This window comes from Podarcis melisellensis, assembly GCF_964234715.1.
Source record: "Podarcis melisellensis genome assembly, chromosome: 15".
In the NCBI taxonomy this organism is placed as follows: Eukaryota; Metazoa; Chordata; class Lepidosauria; order Squamata; family Lacertidae; genus Podarcis; species Podarcis melisellensis.
In genome coordinates this window covers 13905358-13926036 of record NC_138532.1, presented here as the reverse complement: position 1 = coordinate 13926036, position 20679 = coordinate 13905358, and the positions used below count along the sequence as shown (strand labels likewise).

Below are 20679 nucleotides of genomic sequence, written 5' to 3'. Positions count from 1 at the left end.
CAGCTTCCCATTGGCTGCAGGAAACTTCTGCAGCCAATGGGAAGCTGCACACACCTCCTCCGCGCTAGAAGGAGAAATGCGTTTGCGCATGTGCGCGCACACACACACTCCAGCCCACCGCGGTGTCTGTGGGACTGTGAACCGGCCCAAGCCACAAAAACTTTGCCGGCCCCTGCTTTAGATACACAGTGGTGTTGATGTGACTGTACAGTGCACACTCACACCCTGTTTCACCTCTGGTAAGCAGGTTTTGCAGGATTTAAGTTTAAAAACTATACCTGAAACACAGGCTGAAGTGGGGAAAAATTGTTCCAAGGGGAATGAAACCTTCCAAACAGTGGTGCTCTCAAAAGCACTGTCACCTTAAGAGTTTGTTTTTTAAAAAAACTGGAGAAGCTGTGGACTGAAAGAGGGACCTCCCACACAAACCACAAGCTCCACTCATGCTCATGCCATCACATCTCCGTAAAAATGGCAAGTTTCTGAGTATCCTCCCCTGACCATTGACTCTGATTGCAGGGTCAGGACTCTGGGTTCTCTGAATTCTTTTACCACTGAATTGACCTCTTTGTGACTTTACAGACAGAGAGAAATTCTCGTTCCCAGCATTGCTTGGGAACTCTAAGAAACGAAAATATTGGTGCAGTTTTGAAATCAGTGGTTAACACCAACAGTTTTGTAAAGCTCTGTCTGCCATCTTGATTCAAAATGGTGTCCAACTGTATGCCAACATAGACGAAAACCTGCTCCTTGATCTCAGGACCCATCATGCAAAATCTGGTTACGGTATCTTAAGAGGTGTTAATATATACAGCAAACAAGCAACTTTCCAAAATACATAGATACACGTATTTCCTGTAAAATTTTCATTCTGTAACACACATGTATGAACTTGACCTGAGTAACTATGGTGGAGAAAAGAGATACTACATGCTCTGCAGCTACCAATTCTATAAATGGGAGAGAAGAGCCCAAATAACTGAACCCACCCGTTTTCTGAATGAAGTGGCATTACCTTTGTAAGCTTTCAGGCAGAGCATAACTTGTGATCGCCAGAACTCGCAAGAGAATTTCCTCTGCAAAGGAACAAATGTAGGCAGTTAACCGGCTTAGTCCATGCTGCCTCGGTTCAGACATTAAGAACGTAAGAGCTGCCCCGATGGATCAGCCCAAAGGACGAAACTGCTGGAAACAGAATGATGGACTAGATGGAATCTTGTTCTGACGTAGCAAAGCAATTCTTACAACTTACTTAGGGTGAGTGGAGAGCCAAGAAGAGCAAAATGGTGCAGGGAGCATTGCTATATAACCTGCCTCTTGCCTGACGCCATGCTAACTCCAGAGGAACTCAGAAGAGAGGACTCTCTGGTTTTAAAGGTCCCACTTTTCTCCCGTGTTCCAGGCACAGGAGAAGGGCATGGACTTATCAGAGCTCTCACAGCATCCAAGTGCATCCAACTGGCATTAGGACTGGACAAGCCTTCTTCTATTTTCCACTCAGCACTGGAGCAAGTTATCACCAGATGAAAAGATACAGTGCGGGTAGACCCACTGAAATGAATTGGCCTAACTTGGTTATATTCATTAGTTTTAGTCAGTCTACTCTGAATAAAACTTAGTTGAACACCATCTACAGTCACCACTTGCAACCTGGAGAATGCATTTGTGGGCTCATATATTATATTGACTTCTGCTTTTACAACTTTATTGGTTTGTGGTTTTTTGTGGGTTTTGGTTTTTTGTTGTTTTTGTTTTGCTGCTTTATAGCTTGACTGTTTGGTTTTTTATGCCATATAGTGTTTAGTTTATATTGTAATCTTTACCATCTTTCTTTTGCTGTATTATATTTGTTCTTCATTCTTGTTAACTGCCTTGGAAAGCTCTGTGTGGACAGACAATATTTTTTTTAAAAAAAAACAACAACCTTGTTTTTTAAACATTTGCTTCCAAATGAGTTTCTCAAAAAAATATTTGGTAGTTTGACACCTGACTGCAGGGAAGCAGCTTACATATTTTGCTCAACTCATCTTATCCACCTCAGGCAGCAAAATGTCTTAGGGTGACCCAGCCCTCCCTCTTGCAAAGAATATTGACAACACCCAAACTAGGAAAGTTTTTAACTGCATTTGACAGACAGAATGAACATCGAATCAAAAGTTAAATCACCGTGGCCGACCCATCATGCTTCAAGCAAACCATCCTTTTTTTCTTTTATTTTTACATTCTTAAGTACCGTAGGTACAGTCTCCCACCCTATTAAAAAAGGAATAATTTTTTTGATGTAGAAAAATTACTCTGGCAAGGAAGGGGGGAAAGCCACAAATATGAAGATTAGCCTTGGGAAAGCTTTAACCCTGAAAGGCACCATACAAATTCTGGGGGGGGGGGGGGAGTAAATAAAATGGTGCCTGCTAAACTCAATGTGGGAGAGAAAGCAGCATGCACAGTGCAGCAAGCGTGTTTCCACGGCAGGCTCTCTGCTAAAATTACATAAATCTAGATGTATCTTGAAAGTTCCAAAGTCCGTTGTTGACCAGGGTCTTGACCAGACTCATGTTACAACCCTGGATTTGGATTTCTCATCTTTGTATAGCTGCTACTATATAAATGCTCAATTTCAGCTTGCCCTTATTGGAACAACATCAGCGTTCCCCAGAGTACAGACCATGTCCTGCTCTTGGTTGGGTTGCTGCACCACAGGCCTAGTTCACACCAACAAGAAAAGAAGTGCTCTAACGCCTCCTGAACGTCTGCTGTGGGTGTGCAGAAATTTTACAAGTTAAAAAGGCTCAGCCTACTATACTTTACCAATTTTTTTTTTAATGTTCGGCCATGACATGAGGCAACACAACTCAACTTGCATTGTGTGTGCAAGGTGTGTTTTTCTCCCTGTCATTACTAGTGGATTAGGAAAGACAACAGTCAGATCCCTCTACGGATAGATGCAGATGAGATGTTATCAGTTCATAAGCAGAACCCAACACATCTTGGAACAACAGACCCTTTGACTGCACCTTGCACACAATAGTGGTTTTGTCTGGAACAAGGAAAGGAGGGGGAAGGAAGAGTTCCAGCTTTGTACATAAAGTCATTGAACTGTGCTTATTTTGGGAACCTCCACCTTGCTGAACTCCTTGGGAAAATGAGAGGCATTAAAAAGAATCTGACGGCCAATTGTTAACAAATGCAATGGTACAGCCAGTCACTCAACAGAAGTAGAATGCAGTCCTTTGTATTATTAAAGTCAGTTAACTTTCAACCAACAGCAACAGTTATGAGAGAGCCATTAAAAGGAGGGTGAATACCTGTCCAGTGGATACCTGCCAATTTATACTTTTGCCTCTTGGAATGAAGTCCAGTGTTTCAAAATAATGCCAAGGTTACCTGATATGATGAAATTCTCATGAGCCAACCTATTTATTTGCTGAACTATAGATTTAAAAGTGTATGATTGATGAACACATTCTGCTGGACCTATCACAGATGTCTTTCCTTATCTCTGGCTCAGTTTTAGCACCACGCTAAATCAAAGTTTAGTGTGACAAGACTGAGATGTGGTGAGTCTCAGGTTCACATGCTCCCCTCTCTTCCTCCACAACAGCCGCAAAGAGAGCTCCTTGTTTTCTAACTATGTTCTAATTTTATATTTTTCCTTGATAACAAGCTGATAGTTTACGGATGTTGTTGGTAAGGTTCCCAACAACATCCATAAACTATAAGGAAGGAGGGAATCAGTGGCTACAGCTATGAATTCTGCTATTTTACTGCTTGTGGCTCTTCTGTGTCTCCACAGTTGCCCCTTCCTTATAGTTTATACTGTGAATAAGAGGCTAAGGAAACCACAACTTTGCTGATATTGACCCTTAGCAATCAGAACTGGCCAAACAAACATGTGGCTACAGCAGGGATAGTAGTGACTTCCATCAGCCCCTGGCTGCATAGCCAATAGTTATGGATGATGGGAGCTGTAATGGGAGGACACCACCATGGGCTAGAAAGTATGCTGTGTGGATAAGGAACCCAAACTAGATGATCTGGTGAAAGTCGCCTTCAGTAACTGAGCACACTGCAAAGATAAGGTATGCTATTGGGTGTACTTTTGCAGTGAAAGAAGCCACACGGCATGGGCCCTATATGCTGTCTTGATGGGAGACCACCTGGAAACTTAAGATGTTCAGAGCTCCTTGGAGAAAGAGTGGAAACATCTGACTTACCTTTGTGTGAAGAACGATACATATATGATCTTAGAAAAATAGTCCAACAGATGGCTACTAAATCAGAGCGAACTTTCCGCAAGAAAACTGAGAGGGAAAGCATGGAATAGAGAGACAAATACAGAAGATGCTTGCTAGAAGAAAAGAGACAGCTGGTTTGCTTACCGCTTCCTTTAGTACCATATGGCAGCTCGTAGGGTGAAGGGGTCTTTACCCAGAAGTAATCCTTTAGCTGTAAAAATAGTGGATGTTCCCGTGTGTAACTGCAATGAATGCAGAGGAGAAGATCATGCAAATCTGGCGTTTTATATATTCAGAGCCTCCCTGTCCTGTTAGACTCACTCTATCTCATCCCACCCCATTCCTCCTATCCCTCCCCCAAGCTTTGGAGAAGCAGGTAGATGAGATCTGAGAGACCCCATTCACACAGTATACAACTAGTCCCGTTACTTACTTTGCAATGAGCTGTGCAGCTTTCTTCTCCACCTCTCCCAGAGGACAAGTCATCTTTTGTACTGGGAAATAAAAACTGTAAGACAAACAACAAAGGTAAATGGGGTGGGGGGGAGTTAAGTGTTGTTGCTGTTGTTTCCTTACCCCCCCCCAAAGTTGTCTCAGTGATGTACAATTTAAGAGTGGGTGCTTGTGCAATCCAAGCCTCTAGGGCAGGGGCAGATTTAGGGCACTGTGACCGGTTCTGCTGCCCTGGGTGCTGAGCCTAGGGGGTGCCGCAGGGCATCACAACTATGACATAGTGATCTGAGCAGAACAGAAGGCAAGAGGAGGAGGTGCACCAAATTTTGTCCTCCCACAGGGCACTGCTGAAATTTTTCAGGTCCATAATCCACCCACGCTCTAGGGACTTGCAAGAAAGTTTTGGTTTGGGGCATCACCTGCTAGCCACAAGTGAAACAAACCACCACTCCATCAGAGTGCCTCCATGGGACAGATGAGAAGCAGGGCTCATTCCATCAGATTTGCCAAAGGTTGAGTCCATCAGGCATGTCCTGCCTGAGAACTGTTTCTATGCCAGATAGTCATTGTAAGGACTACTATTTAAGAACCAATGCCTGAGTTTGCTTTTTTCCTCTTCCCTTTCCCTCCTTTTCTCCTTGTGTATCATGCTTTTTTAGATTGTAAGCCTCTGGGCAAGTACTGTTTCGTCTTAACCGACTATATGAGCAGCATTTTGGCTGATGTGTGGGGCACAAGTCCTCAGCATGGATCAGCGAGGCTGTGCAGAAATGACAGCTTCTCCTAAGACCCACATTGTTGGAAAGGGGCTGCAGCTCAGCAGAAGTCAACATGCGCTTTATACAGAAGTTGCAGGTTCAATTCCTAGCATTTCCAGTTAGGGAGGGATGGGATAGACCCCTGCCTAAATCCCTGGAGAGTCACAGCCTGTCAACATAAATGTGCAGACATTACTGAGATAGGTGGCCTCAAAATTCATACACGCCATACACTGAAAGCATAACTTGCCCTGAAAAATCCTGGGCCTAGGAAATGCAGGTCTGGGAGGAGTAAGCTACAGTTCCCAGGATTCTTGGGGGAGGTAATGTGCTTTACATGTGTGCTGTGTACACAGCCTCAGTAAAAGGCACCTTCCTTGCCCAGGATTACACTTCCAAGAGTGGTGGACCAGCCTGTGCACTAACAGAGCATGAAAAGTGATTCTCCAAGCATTTGGAAAGTAATGGGAGATAAAAGTGTCTTAAGCATTAGAGAAGAAGTGCTTACATAGGCAAGCACCCTTCCTCAAATGGCTGCAAGCAGGACAGAAGTGAGCAGGGCTCGTAAGTTTTATTGATAAGTGTGTTTTTGTATAGCCTTTGTTTTTACTGCTAAATCTTCTTTACTGTTGCAAACCAGAGAGGGGGGATCTACCATCTCTGGGTCCAACTCAGCCCCAGGCAGCATTGCCAATGGTCAGGGATGATGACCTTTCAGCTGCCACAGGGTGGAATGGGGTGAATCAGCTCTCAGTCACCTGCACAACCACTTTTTGTGGTTGGTCTTTGTTAATTGCTTACAGTGCATAGCTTATTACGTGGCGCCCCAAGACATGGCAAGCTCACGGCCAAGGAGAAGAGGGAATCCATGTTTATTCGGTTCAAAATGCCAAACCTTATGCCACATTACATACACTTTAAAGGAAAATATTTTTAAGCTGGCCACTTTTATTTTGAAAGAAAAGCAACCATGCTGGGGGCCCCGATCATGCAGGGAACATGCTTTCTACATGGATCAAAGCCCCATGTTGCTTTACTACCAAACATCAACTCCTCTTATTTGTCCCCAAATGTGGTATCAAAACCATTGGTGGGAAATAGGGGGGGGGCACTTGGTTTCTTTGGTAGATGTAAGATAAGGCACTGCTTTGACACACACTTCTCCCAAGCCATCCAAGGCCTTAAATCGGGGACAAGGAACTTGTAGCCCTCCATATGCTGTTGGATTCCAGCTCCCATTATCCCTGGCCGCTGGCTATACTGGGATGACAGGAGTTGGAAGTCTAGCAGTAACTGGAGGTCTACAGACTCCTCACCACTACTTGCAAGGAAAGCAGTCGAACAGCGCTTAGGAATGGACTTGTCACCCATATGAATAAGTAAGAGATGTTCTCTCTTATTGTTCCCAGTTAAAAGCCCTGAGGGTCCATTTTGAACTAGCTGATGTTTCTAAACAATGGCTATTAATCAGCTAAGGCCCGATTCAGGTAATATATCTGACCTTAACAAGAGGGCAGGGATGACGACCCAAAACACCCCATGTGCCCCCATTTAAAAGAAAAAGAAAAACCATCTCACAGCTGCATGTACCTTTCCTCCCGGGATTTTGTATACCACACCATCACCAAAAATATAGCCAATACTCCAAGTATCTTCCATCCTGAACAAAAAATAAAATAAAAGACAGAATACTGTTAACACTGAGCCAGTCAGGTGTAGCCACACAACACCTAAAACACATATGGTGGTATGCCAGAGTGCCAGAGAGGTTTAACTTGAGCCTGGATTCACTAGGGCTCAGCTCTGGGGCCTCTTTCGAAGCCAACCTGCAAACGCAGGACCTGGGATGTAACAAGAAGGCAGACACCTGTACATCAGGGGTAGGGGAACCTATGGCTCTCCAGGTGTTGCTGTACTCCAGCTTCCATCAGCCCCAGCCACCTGTCCTAAGGCTAAGATGGTCAAGTACAGAGATGTCACCATCTTCTACAAAGGAAGGCAGGACATATTTTGGGTCGTATCTGGAGCGTTTGAAGAACATGTGGGCATAATAATGTATGAAAGGGGTACAGGTGTACTGCTCTAGCCCACATTCCCAATGTCCTTGCAGAGAGAATTCAGTGTGCATTCAGCTGAACAAACAAGAGAATCAGACCTTTGACCCAATCCACAAAGGTCTGAGGTTGCAACCAATGGGGATGTTGGGAGCGGGGTTAGTGCGTGCAACCCTGCTTCTCCCTCAACAGTTTTTCAGGTGAAGACCTGAATAAGAGTACAAGGGCAAAGCATAGTGAAACAGCAATCCTATACGGACTAAATCAATGGATTTTGAAGACAGAAGCCTAAGAGCACAAAGTTGTAATAAACAACCTAAAAGCATTTACAAACTTTTCTGATCCCACCCACACCATACATTTAAAGCAGATGATTTCCCCCCAAAGAATCCCAGAAACTGTCATTTACCTTCAACAGAGCTACAATTCCCAGCACCCTTAAACTGCAATTCCCAGAATTCTTTGGGGCAAGCCATGTTTAGTGTGGATGGGATCTCAAGCGGTAGCAGAGGCCCTTAGGTGCTCTTAGGCTTCTGTCTTCAAAATCCATTGATTTAGTCTGTATAGGATTGCTGTTTCACTATGCTTTGCCCTTGTACTCTAGCAGAGGTCGGGGTGTGTGTGTGGAATAATTTGCTTTGCAGAGATTGCAGTCTCATCAGAGAGGCTATAGGTTTTCACAGGTCCTTGGATAACAGTACATTGGGGAACCCTTCCCCCTTGGCATCGTTCATTTGACATTGTCCTCCAAATGCATCCTTTCCCTCTTTGGAACCTGTATCTTCATTTTCTAAAGGCACCTCCTTCTTTCAACCTACAACAAGCCTTTCCATATGACCTCAGACAGTTGAATCCACACCATTATCCAATGCCGAGAAATCATTTTCTGGGCATCCATTTGTGAAAGAAGCTTCCAAGGCCCATTGCCCACAATCACTTTTGCTAAAGTCAAGGTTGACTTTTTTTCTTCTTCTTTAACATTCCCAATCCTGCACGGTGGGTATTTCTTATGACTGTAAACCTTGGTGGTGACATCTGTTACTTACAGTGAGGGGGGAAAGTATTTGATCCCCTGCTAAATTTGCCCATTTGCCCTCTGACGAAGAAATGACTAGTTCATAATTTTACTAGTAGGTTTATTCTAGCTGTGAGAGACAGAATAACAACAGGAAAACCCCCAGAAACCCAGAAGTCAAAAGTCACTGTATTAGCCGCATTCTCATATAATGATAAGATTCTAAGATTTAGAATGGTTTATCTGGAAAGAGCAACACACTGATATGATTACTGATAATTCCCACTTTGCTCATCCCCTGAAACAGGTGGGATAAACAAACTAGGAACCCTTTCTTGGCTTTGTGTCACATCTGACCAGGGAACATGTTTTCTTGTTTCTTAGCAAGCCACGGTCCTTAGCCAATCTTATACCCACCATTTTTAAAAGCATAATTTTCTACTACACTATCACATACCCCACCCTTACTTGTCCAGATCACAAGTACACTTGCTTCCAGATATGTGTAGCATAAGAAAGGGGAATGGCACAACACTTGGACTTACGAGACTTGTTGATCATTTTTATCAGCAGATGAAGAATCGTCTTGTGGCTTTTGCTCTCATTGCAACTGCTATCAGCCACCTGGAAAACAAAGAAGACATGCTTATTTGAGTTATTTATTAATAAAGATATGCACACACAGCTACGTGATTAAAAATATCAAAGCAGTTTGTCACAAAATGCATAAAACCATACACACGAAAGTTAAAAACAGACCTCAGCTAACCATTGCAGAAAGATAAAGTCTTAGTTGCCTGCATAGGCCTGGTGGAATAGAAGTTTCCAGCAGGCATTTAAGAATTGAAACAGAAAGTGCCCACTGAGTCTCCACTGGCAGAGTACAGTAGTACCTCCGGTTACAAACTTAATCTGTTCCGGAGGTCCGTTCGTAACCGGAAACCGCTCATAACATGAGGCGCACTTTCGCTAATGGCGCCTCCCGCTGCTGCCCGCATCCCGGGGCAAAGTTCGCAACAAGGGGACCTACTTCTGGGTTAGTGGAGCGCGTAACCCAAAGCTTTCGTAAGGGGGGGCGGTACGTAACATGAGGTACCACTGTATTCCACAATACTGGACCAATGACAATGAAGACTCCCATTTCTTGTTGTTATCAAGTGAGCCTCACCAACTCAGGGAACAACCAACGATGCTTCTGCGGATGAGCTCAGTGATCGAGCTGAGATCTAAGGTTCAGGCAATTCCTGAACTACCCTAGACTTAAGTTGTTAAGGGCTTTGTAATTAATACAAGGATCTCGAACCTGGCTCAGTAATAGATGGGCAGCCAGCGCAGCTGTGTTAACAATGGCATCACATGTTCTATATGGCCGTCGCATTCCATATAGGAGCATTGGAGCTTCCAAACCAGACCCAAGGACAGCCCCACATGGAGCACATTACAGTTATCCAACCTTGAAGCTACCAACATGTGGACTATAGTGGTGAGGATATCCCTGTCCAGGAATGGTCGTAGCTGGCAAACCAGACGAAGCTGGTAAAAGGTACTCTGAGCCACAGAGGACATTTGTGGGCCTCTAGTGACAAATATATATCCAGGAGTACCTCCAAAGCTACACACCTGTTCCTTCAGAGGGAGAGTAACCCCATCCAGAACAGGTAACTTGCCATTTTCCTGAATATGGGAACCACCCACTGAAAAAGTCCCTGTATTTTCAGGATTTAAGCGGTTTATTGGCCCTCATCCACTCCATACGGCATTCAGACACCATATCTAGAGCTTTCATAGACTCTCCTGATAAGAATGTTAAGAATCTCGCGTTGCAGAATGTAGCTCAAATAGCTGTGAGATGTTGTGACTGCATTTTCCCTCCCAACACGGGAAGTTTCATGAACAAACAAGCAGACAGACAGCAGCAGCAGCTCACTATTCAAATATCACTGTTTACAAGAGAAAGACTTTTAATATATAAAATGTACTATATTCAAGGGAGTATACATTGTTATACAAGTTGCTGCCCCCCAAAAGGCTGTTTTTCCAACCAAGGTCTGTCTCACACAAAATGTTAAGCCATGGTTTGTTTAATAAGCCATGGTTTGCCCCACAGACAATCAAACAACTGATGATTCTTTCTCCAAAGTTTAGTTTCAACTTCTCTTGTCTTGTGGGATGAGTGGAAGGCAAACAAACCATGGTTAAGTAAGAGTGCTGCTTTTATTTAGAATACCAAACCATGAATAAAGCAAACCAGGGTTTGTAAGACAACAACAAACCATAGTTAAGTTGATGGGCTAGGTTCAGATGATAAGAAACGTAGTTTAATAAACTGCTTAAAATTATACCCAAACCAGGCAAAAAATGCAAGCTTAATCCCAGCAATTGTTTCCTGAGTTTTCATCTTTTTGTCTTTTATTCTAAGGTTTACAATTGAGAGCCATATGTGTAAGGGTTTCCACCAGGTGGTCTTCACATGGGCAAGTTCTTTCTCCTTCCACCCTGCCTGAGAACCTTCCCCAAAGGAGGTTTGATGGATTTGAATTAAAACTGGCCAGCGAAAATGCCCTTCTTTCTTGAGGGTTAAGCAGAAATTCAAGGTAATTATGGTTAGTTTCATGTGCCCAAGAAAGTTGAAAATAAAGAGGGGAACTTGCTTTCTCTGCTGCTACTGTTAGTTCTTGGCATTCAATATCCCACAACCTAGTTTTTATTATAGCCTTGGCAGATGGTACGGGCATCGATCGCAAAAGTTCCACTGACAGCCCAAGTTGCTGTATCTTCTTGTTAAACTGTTGTAGCCCTGGGAAAAGAAAGGGGTCTAACAAAACTTCGCTGAGGAGAGGATCTTTATCTGATGTGAGGCAGAAGTTTAACCAGCATAGAAGAAATCTCACCCAGGCGACAGTCTCTACCTTGTGTTGACCTCCCTCTAGACACAAGGCTGCATAGGGTACACAGTGTGGGACAGTAAAAATCTTGAAGAGATACCTGCACTCGTTCTACTGCTCTGCCTCCTTTCTTTTAGCAAATGTTTTGTGTCACTGGGGAAGTGGTAATTCTGCATTGATTTGTTTTGGATGTTTGTATGTGATGCCAATAAAAGGTTTGATGATGATTTATTCTAAGGTTGGGGAAACTCTTCTTGTCTCTGGCACAGAATTAAAAATAACAGGTTTACATAGGTTTGTTTTTTTAAAAAAAGAAAGCTCTTGAGCTCCTTTGATTTCAATGGATCTTGAATAATATGTGAAAACGTTTCTGAATTGTGTTTTATTTTCTAAATATGCATAATCATAAATGTTCATTGAAAATCAAAACAGATGGTAATGCAAGATCATTTAAATTCATGTAGACTGAACTCAGAATAAAACTTCTCTAAAAAAAAATCCAACCCCTAATCAAATACTTAAGAAAGCTACGGTACATTTAAGTCATATTTTTAAAAGCACTGTTTGTTCCAGTTCTGATTTCAATTTGTAACTTGCTTTCTTCTGCAACTATTTCAGCAATTTTATAAAGTTATAAAGTTTACATATCTCTTCTTAGGTTAATATGTGAATGTATGTATTTACACACAGAGTGTGCCCTCTGGATGCTGTTCGGGTACAGAGCCTCCATCATCCCCGGCCACTGGTTAAAGTGGCTGGGGCTGATGGGAATGGGAGTTCAACAGTATCTGGAGGGTACCATGTTGGCTGCCCCTACATCATTCTAAGAGTTCATCCCTGCCAACATCTTGCTTCAGAGCTGCCAGGGATAAATACTGAAGACCTGTTGCCCCCATCTCCTGGAGGCTTCTCACTGGAAGGATTTGGCTGGCAACTGATATGCAAACACATTACAAAAGACAGAGTCCAGTGTTTCATTTTCCAAATGTAAAGCATGCAAGGGCAATTAAAGGAGAGACACCCACGTATTCGTTACTGTTCATATTCAGAAACGTTCTGTTTTGACACAACCCCAAATACCCAGAAACGTCACCAAGCCCTCATCCAACAGCAGGCAAGACAGCTCAGTACGCTTTGTAGCCGCTGAACACCTCAGACAGGATCCCTCATAAAGCAGACAAAGAAGCAGGCATAAAAGGTGACACTCAACATACTTGGAAAGAATCAAATTGCTCCAGCTCGGTCATCTCAATCAGAGCGAAGAAGTCAGTCTCTCCAAAGGGCCTCTGGGTTTATGTTTGCTGCTTTCCTTCGGGTGCACACAACATGACTGAGCAAAAGTGGAACTTGCCTCTTGGATGCCCAGTCTCCCACTAAGGGTTTTCAACACTGCATTGCCATGAGGCTCAGAAAATGTACAAGGAAGTTTCCCTGCCCACATTCAGTGTTTACTTTCAAACACACCTATGATGACTCTTGAGAGATGCCCAGCACATCTTAAGCCTAAACCACACATTGCACCCAAATGCATGCCAAAGGAGACCATGGGTCTTTTTGCTTAAAGCAAAACACTGGCTTTCATTAGTGATTGGTGGGCTCATTATGCTTAGCTTAGCTGGGCCTGGCTTGCTAACAAGACAGGTTACTTCCTCTCCCCAAAACCAAATGAGCCTGCCCAAATTTGGACAGAGCTCACCCCAAACCACGAATATACTCAGTCTCCTTTCTTACCTGTGTGTTATCCCCTGCCATCAATACAAGACTTGTTAAAGTTTTTTGGGGGGTGAAGCATGGGGAATAGAGAAGTAGTAAGAACTGGGTGCTTAACCCTTTCTCTGCTGGCCATTTCTTATATGCTAGGATTTTTTAATGCAGGAGAAAGTGGACCTAAAACGGGGGGAGAATGAAGAGCAGGTTGGGAGGGGTGTGATTGGGAGGGGTGAAATAGCAGCTAAGCAAAAAGCTCCATGCACCCTTCTTCAGCGCTCTTCATTTCACTGCCACCATCAAAAGTGGCTTCTCAAAACTCTGGAACTCACTGCCAGTTGAACATCACAAAATTAGCATCCCTTTAGGCCTACAGAAAAGCCTTAGGGACCCACATATTTCCAGTGGCCTAGTCATGAGGGATAATGTATGCAGCTACTGTGCTCCCTTGGGGTTGGACAGAAATTGTGCTTTATTTATGGCTGGATATACAGTACATTCATAAATGGTGTAGTATATTGTCTGTTTTGGTGAAATGTTAATGTAGTTAGTCACATCTATACGATACATCTAAAGCACTGTTGGGGTCTCCTCACATCCCATTTTGTATAAACACACTGTCTGAAATGCATGAACATAGAGACAGGAACAAGCAGAGGTTCCTGTGCAGCAGCTATCAACCATTAAGACTCGAGAGAAATGCTCCAAAGAAGACAGGGATGTCTATGTTTCAATGTAAGACTCCGTTTCAGCAGAGCTTTTTATTTGAAAATTGGTGCCCTATGACAAAGAAGCATTAATTGCCTGACCAGTTCAAATCCAAGTTAAAAACAATAATCTAAAAGGACTGGAAAAAAGAAAAAGTTTTTTGACCCGCACTGAAAAGACAACAAGCTCGGTACCTAATAAACATATCAACGTTTATAGCTTTGCAAAGTAAGTAAGGATTCCATACCCATTCACCAAAATAGCACTTATACAAGCTCATAAATTCATATAATGAAGTGAGATACACAAAAATAAATCACTTCAATGTGTGCGGAGAATAACCAACAAGCATAATCTGAATATGCCACTTTAAAAGTACAGCTATAAATCAAACTGTTATAAACTATAAAATGCTTTAAAAAAATCATAACAGATCACAATTCTTTTTCTTGTTTAACTAGAAAGCAGCCTTTGAATTCATTTTCCCATAGAGGCTAGCTGTCAATAGATTCATGGGCAATCAATAGACTTTCAGCATGTTCAAATACCCCTTTAACAACTACTTCTCTCTCTCTCTCGACTTTTTATAGTCCTTCAGTTTTGATGCAGCCTATAAACACATCAATAAAATCCAGAAGGTCATTCTTTCTCATTGAGGAGTATTACTTCAGACAACTAGCAGAGCAGAGGCAAGTATCTTTCCCTTGGAAGGCAGGTTTATTAGTGCAGTCAAAACCAAAACAAGGGTGCTGACTGCAGTGCCGACTTAGAAGGCTTATTTTGCTGACTTTACCCTTCACAGGATTGAAGAGTCTGGTATGAAGGCTGGAGTGGGGCTCGTTTGGCAGAAACTTTTAACATCTACTACAAACCACACAAAACTACAAAACATTTCTAAAAGCTGCTTGACATTCAGAAACCTGCACACAATAGAAAGCTTTACCTGTCATCTGACATCTTTTCGACAAAGAATGTGTACAGTGTAATAGGGAACTCACCCAGTTTCAGAACTCACTAGATCAACAGGATCCACTGCCCTTTTCAATTGCTCTAAGTAGGGATCGGCAATTATGTCCATTTCAGTTTTTCACATATCCAGTTCCCCACATTTCCACAGCAAATTGCATCTTAGTGCAATTTTCTCTCAATATACACGTTTTTGTATGCAGCTTTGACAAATAGTCACATTCCCCTCCCCCCCCCCAAAAAAAAACAATTTCCTCTACTCTGATGCTCTTTAGCATCTCTTGTTTACATTTTATGCGCAGTGTCCTCCAATATATGCATTGCTGCAAACATGGGCTGGGGAAAGGCATTGCAAAGTTCAGAGAACTGCAAATTTCAAAGGACAGCTGTGCTTCAGTTCATGTACGTATTGGTTCGAGAAGAGTGCATTGGGTAGTCTCTCATTAAAATGCAAACAAAACTGCATTTCTCCCCCATCCCTAATTCTAGGTGGGTACTAGGTGCTTCCAACCTATGCACATTCATTAGAAAGGGCGTAGCAAGACACAGTCCCACAGTTGTATACATAGAGAGCTCCCTCCATATGGTGAATATGCATATAGAGTAGAAACAGAGGGTTGCATCCACTGCTAATTCTACTCTACCCACTGAAGTTAATGGACTTCATTAATTCCAATGGGTCTACTCTGAAAAGAACTAAGCTGGATACAACCCAGAGTCTGTTACTATGATACTGTTCCAGCACTCAGAACAACTGGAAAGGGCTATGGAATGAGATGCTGATGGAAGGTCTAATTCCATGGGGGCTATTCTGATAAAACATACAAATTGCAGAGTTGGCAGATAAACTGCCAAGACACAGTCATGCAATTTATTCTAATCCCCAGGCATGGGCTAAAGCTAAGTAGGGACTTAGTTGGTTGGTGACTAGGTGGAAAGTCACTCAGGAGCCCTACTAAACCCCACCTTCAGTTCCACCAGACAAAAATAAGTAAATAAACTTTGAGATTCAAACTGATAAATGGCCTGCAAACGTTTTTTTTTGCTGGAAGGTAAATATCTAACCCACTTGCTAAGAAGTAACATTGTGTGCATATTTATTTAAATGAATATAGTTCATTAAGTATTTCATATATATATTTAACAAGGTGGTTCTTGTGTACACATGCTTAGTAAGCATTTATAAAAACAATAGCTGTAATAAATCAATACCATAATAAAGAGAGACCTGAAATGCAACTAACTTATGAACTTTGCAAGTGCAAGAAAACTAGACCTGAAACTGACTAGAATTTTATTTAAATCGGGACCCATGGTTTATACCAAGGCAAAGCAAGATTATTTAAAGGTGAAACTAACTGAGCAGAGGTCCTCCTACCAGCTGCACATGAGGAGGGTGGGAGATGAATACCAAAGATTCTGGCGTATTAGGCAACTGGGCGTATTAGATGACCCTCCCAAATTGGCAGCTGCAATTTGGGGGTTCATCGTATAAGCCCAGTTGCCTAATATGCTGGGCAGCTCCGTGCCAGAAGAAAGCCACCCGGGGCAGAGCGCAGCCCGCCACCTGCTGCCAACTGCTTCCGAAGCAGCAGTGGGCGGGCTCCATGCCGCGCCACCCATACCCTGCGTATAAGACAACCCCCAACTTTTTAACCTCCTTTTTGGAGTTAAAAAGTTGTCTTATATGCCAGAATCTACGGTATCTACATTGTATTAAACCACAGTTCATGGTTACTTACAGACACCATCTTGCTAGCTCCCCCAGCCAGCTCCCGTCAACATAATAATTTTGTCTATTTAAACGGCAGCAGGGACACAGGGTAGACAAATACAGGATCAAAAGTCATTGGGCAAACAAAGAACACTAGCCAATACTAAACAGTTACTAAACATCCGTCGACAGAGTGCAATAAACTCTGAAAGTTTTTATTTCCCTGTCACAGAGAGCCCTTTCTTTCTCTTTTTAGTTCCATTCATTGATAGAACCTCTCTGTTACTCTTATGCCAACACATAAGGCACCTTATCCAGTCTTGCCCCATCCACCAGCAAGAGAAGGGAAAGCTATAGAAAGCATCTCTTCTCTTATCTCTGTCAGAAAGCATACTCTAATTACAACTGTTCCAAGACTGCAGAAGCCAGACTAAAAGGACACTCTGATCTCTACCTCAAACCAGAGGAACAAGGGTGTTTGGTAGTTTGAAGTACATTTTATATATGCATATAGTTTTAATTCCATTAATGTTCAAATGGTTTTTAATTATTGCTTCCCCCCAATGTTTTTAGCTATTGTTTTTCTAATCTGTGAGCCGCCTTGAGTATCATAAGGGAAAAAGGTGGGATGTTCTTATTCTTAATTCTTTACATTGTTTGTATTTGTTGTAAGCCACCTTGGGGAAAAATTGATTGAAAATCAGGGAAAGAAAGGAGGATTTAGTCCAGGCGTCTCCAAGCTTTCCTTGCCTCGGGCCGGTGTCTCCAGCGACGATTGCATGGCGGGCCGGAGGGCGGGATAGCGCGCGCCCACGCTATTTCTGGCGCACTTCCGGGTCGGAGGAGGCCCATGCGCATGCGTACAAGCTATTTCTGGTGCTTCTCCAACCTGGAAGTGGGTTGCTGTGGGCCAGATAAACAAGTCCCTCGGGCCTTATTCAGCCCCCGGACCGTAGGTTGGTGACCCCTGATTTAGCCCTTTGGCAACTGCCTTAAGCTGGAGCCAATCTGACATGCTGACAGGAGGGAGTCCACCATTTCCAGCAAAGGGAAATAAAGCAGAGAGGCCACAAACAACATAATGGTATCACCAGGGCTATTTTGCAGCCTGAATCTCACCAGAACTTGGTTCCAGCACCTCTCAGGTGGGTAGCATTGTCATTATAAGAGAACAAGGGAGGCATTCATGGTGAGTTCTGGCACTTCTTTTTCTAGAAAAATAGCACTGGGTATCACCACTGGCAGGAATCATCTGCCCTGAGTCAGAGTCATTCTAATATGCTGGAGATGACTCCACCCAAGTTCATTGAATAAGGAGCGGGAAAGCCTCATGCCACTTACATAGCACTCCAAACCAGGTGTACCACTCACTCATCACAATGTTGTTTTTTTAAAAAAGGGTTAAGAATGAGAAATAGTCAAGACACATTCCACTAGTTGTCACCAATTCATCCTAGATAGAGGGCAGGTGTGTCTAAGGCAGCTCAAAGTCCAGCAAACACAGACCCAAGACCTCTAAGACCTCTTCCTGCTGAGCCACCAATAAAGCCAAAGACTGAAGACACCTGCCTGAAGTCTTGGAAAGCAGCTACCACTGAGTGCAGAGCGGCCTTTACCCACATGGTACCCTCCAAATGTTCTGGACACCACACAAGATATTAACTTAATGTGGCCTGGTTTGCAGAACCTGGTAAAGAATGACTGAGAATGAAAGTGTGAGCGTGTGGGCTGGGATCCGAATCTAGTTGCCCAGAAAGAAAATCCTTCCCCATTTACTTCAATAACCTGGCGCCATCTCTTCTCAGAATGCAACCGAAATTCCAGAAACAAAGTGAACTGCAATATTCCTTCCAAAGATGCATTAAAACCTTGTTTTATAAATCTTATAATGTTAAATGCCACCTAAGATTTTCTAGTATTTTTAAAGATGTAAAAGAATCCCGTGGACTTAAATATGAGATTCTACATTTTAGATTTAAGTCCTGTTCTGTTATTCTAACATTTACATAGACTTACCTAAACTTTTCAAAAGTGTGTAACACATAAACAGCAAGTACCACCTGGGTCTTTGATCAAAAGGCTCCAAAACCGCCCATGGCATCTAAGTAATGAAGGGAGTGGTTAAATCTAACCAGTGGCTCAAAGGCATCAGCTTCAAGGTCTCCTAACAGTCACAAGCTGCCCAGCTCTTCTGTAGCAGTGAAGTTGCTAAATATATGACATCTCTTCCCCCAAAGCTCCTCTATGACATCAAAAGAGATTAGCCAGGGAGTGAAAAACTAACAGCACTATCTGACCCATATCTACTCAGAAGTAAGTGGGGCTAGGATTATAACCAAAGACAGTCTCTTCCCCACCTGGTGCCCTCCAGATGTTCTGAACATCTCCCATCACAGCTGACCATCAACCACACTGGCTACAACTGATGGGATGCTGTAGTTCAAAACATCTGGAAGGCATCAGGTTGAAGAAGGATGATAATACGTGGTATTTTCCTGTTCTTGCTTTATTTATTTATTAATATTATTTATTTACTGGGCCAAAACAAACAAGATGAATTTTAACAGGGAGAAATGTAAAGTATTGCACTTGGGCAAAAAAAATGAGAGGCACAAATACAAGATGGGTGACACCTGGCTTGAGAGCAGTACATGTGAAAAGGATCTAGGAGTCTTGGTTGACCACAAACCTGACATGAGCCAACAGTGTGACGCGGCAGCTAAAAAAGCCAATGCAATTCTGGGCTGCATCAATACAAGTATAGCATCTAGATCAAGGGAAGTAATAGTGCCACTGTATTCTGCTCTGGTCAGACCTCACCTGGAGTACTGTGTCCAGTTCTGGGCACCACAGTTCAAGAAGGACACTGACAAACTGGAACGTGTCCAGAGGAGGGCAACCAAAATGGTCAAAGGCCTGGAAACGATGCCTTATGAGGAACGGCTAAGGGAGCTGGGCATGTTTAGCGTGGAGAAGAGGAGGTTAAGGGGTGATATGATAGCCATGTTCAAATATATAAAAGGATGTCACATAGAGGAGGGAGAAAGGTTGTTTTCTGCTGCTCCAGAGAAGCGGACACGGAGCAATGGTTCCGAACTACAAGAAAGAAGATTCCACCTTAACATTAGGAAGAACTTCCTGACAGTGAGAGCTGTTCGACAGTGGAATTTGCTGCCAAGGAGTGTGGTGGAGTCTCCTTCTTTGGAGGTCTTTAAGCAGAGGCTTGACAACCATATGTCAGGAGTGCTCTGATGGTGTTTCCTGCTTGGCAGGGAGTTGGACTCGATGGCCCTTGTGGTCTCTTCCAACTCTATGATTCTATGATTCTGTATATGGCAACAACCATAGTGTTTCTGAATTACATCACAGTTCAAAAGAGTGTGGCATTATTTACTTAAGGATTAGTTTTTCCAAGCTCTTAAGGGTGAATCAACCAACCTTTAAAAACTACACTCTGACCTCAGAAGCTCCCCTTTGATGTACAATCAGTCTAAAAGGTGCTTAGGGTAGACGAGGCTTGCGGTCAGGATCTTCCCACCACAGTTTCTGCCCCTCTCTATGTTGCAACTTTGGCTGGGAGTGGGGTGAACAGAAGCAACTTTTGCTGTTCGCACCAAAACTGCTTTTCACACCAAATCTATTAAGAACTACTTGGAAGTCAAGTACAAATGCTAGCCACAATCCTGGAGTCATTTACCCTCTCCAAGGTAGTATTGGGAAAGTGAAGGGAACTACTTTTGATTTGGGGAATGCAATCTTAACCTGCCATATGATGACACAATGGACTTGAAAGATAATGCATCTAACTCACCTTATTCCAGAGTGAAAATGGAAAAGAACAGAATAAAGACATAATATACAAAAAAAAAAAAAGACTTAAAGGAAACTGAATAGAAGGTTCAAAAGTTTTTAAGTCATAAAATTAAGTTTCTAGGGAAAGTCATGCCATCGGTCCATCTAGGTCAGTATTGTCTACACTGGCTGGCGGCGGCTTTCCAGAGTTTCAGACAGGGAAAATTCGCAGCACTACCTGGAGATACTGGGGATTGAACCTGGGACGTTTTGCATGAAAAGGAAATACAGATAGCAAATATATGGAAAAGACGGAAGTAAGTTCTCAGCTCAGATCTGCACAGGCAAGCAGCTCCCTTCCAATGCTGACTTGCTCACGGCTCTCTTTGATA

General features: G+C 43.0%; 1 protein-coding gene across 20 annotated transcripts in view; it reads right to left on the bottom strand.

The window, feature by feature from the left end:
• The window catches only part of ST3GAL4 (ST3 beta-galactoside alpha-2,3-sialyltransferase 4), a 162904-nt gene that overhangs the window by 11026 nt on the left and 131199 nt on the right, over positions 1 to 20679 (bottom strand). For 9 of the 20 annotated variants that reach the window (XM_081891105.1, XM_081891103.1, XM_081891104.1 and 6 more), the window contains 5 exons: positions 9061 to 9139; positions 7037 to 7106; positions 4669 to 4743; positions 4380 to 4477; positions 1016 to 1076 (listed from right to left, as the gene is read on the bottom strand). In XM_081891105.1, the coding sequence (XP_081747231.1) occupies positions 1016 to 1076; positions 4380 to 4477; positions 4669 to 4743; positions 7037 to 7106; positions 9061 to 9139 (383 nt within the window). Of the gene's footprint in view, positions 1 to 1015; positions 1077 to 4379; positions 4478 to 4668; positions 4744 to 7036; positions 7107 to 9060; positions 9140 to 9545; positions 9672 to 12614; positions 12663 to 16523; positions 16554 to 18511; positions 18687 to 20679 lie in introns of those variants that run through there. The other 11 variants (XM_081891091.1, XM_081891093.1, XM_081891092.1 and 8 more) reach the window with 7 other exon arrangements.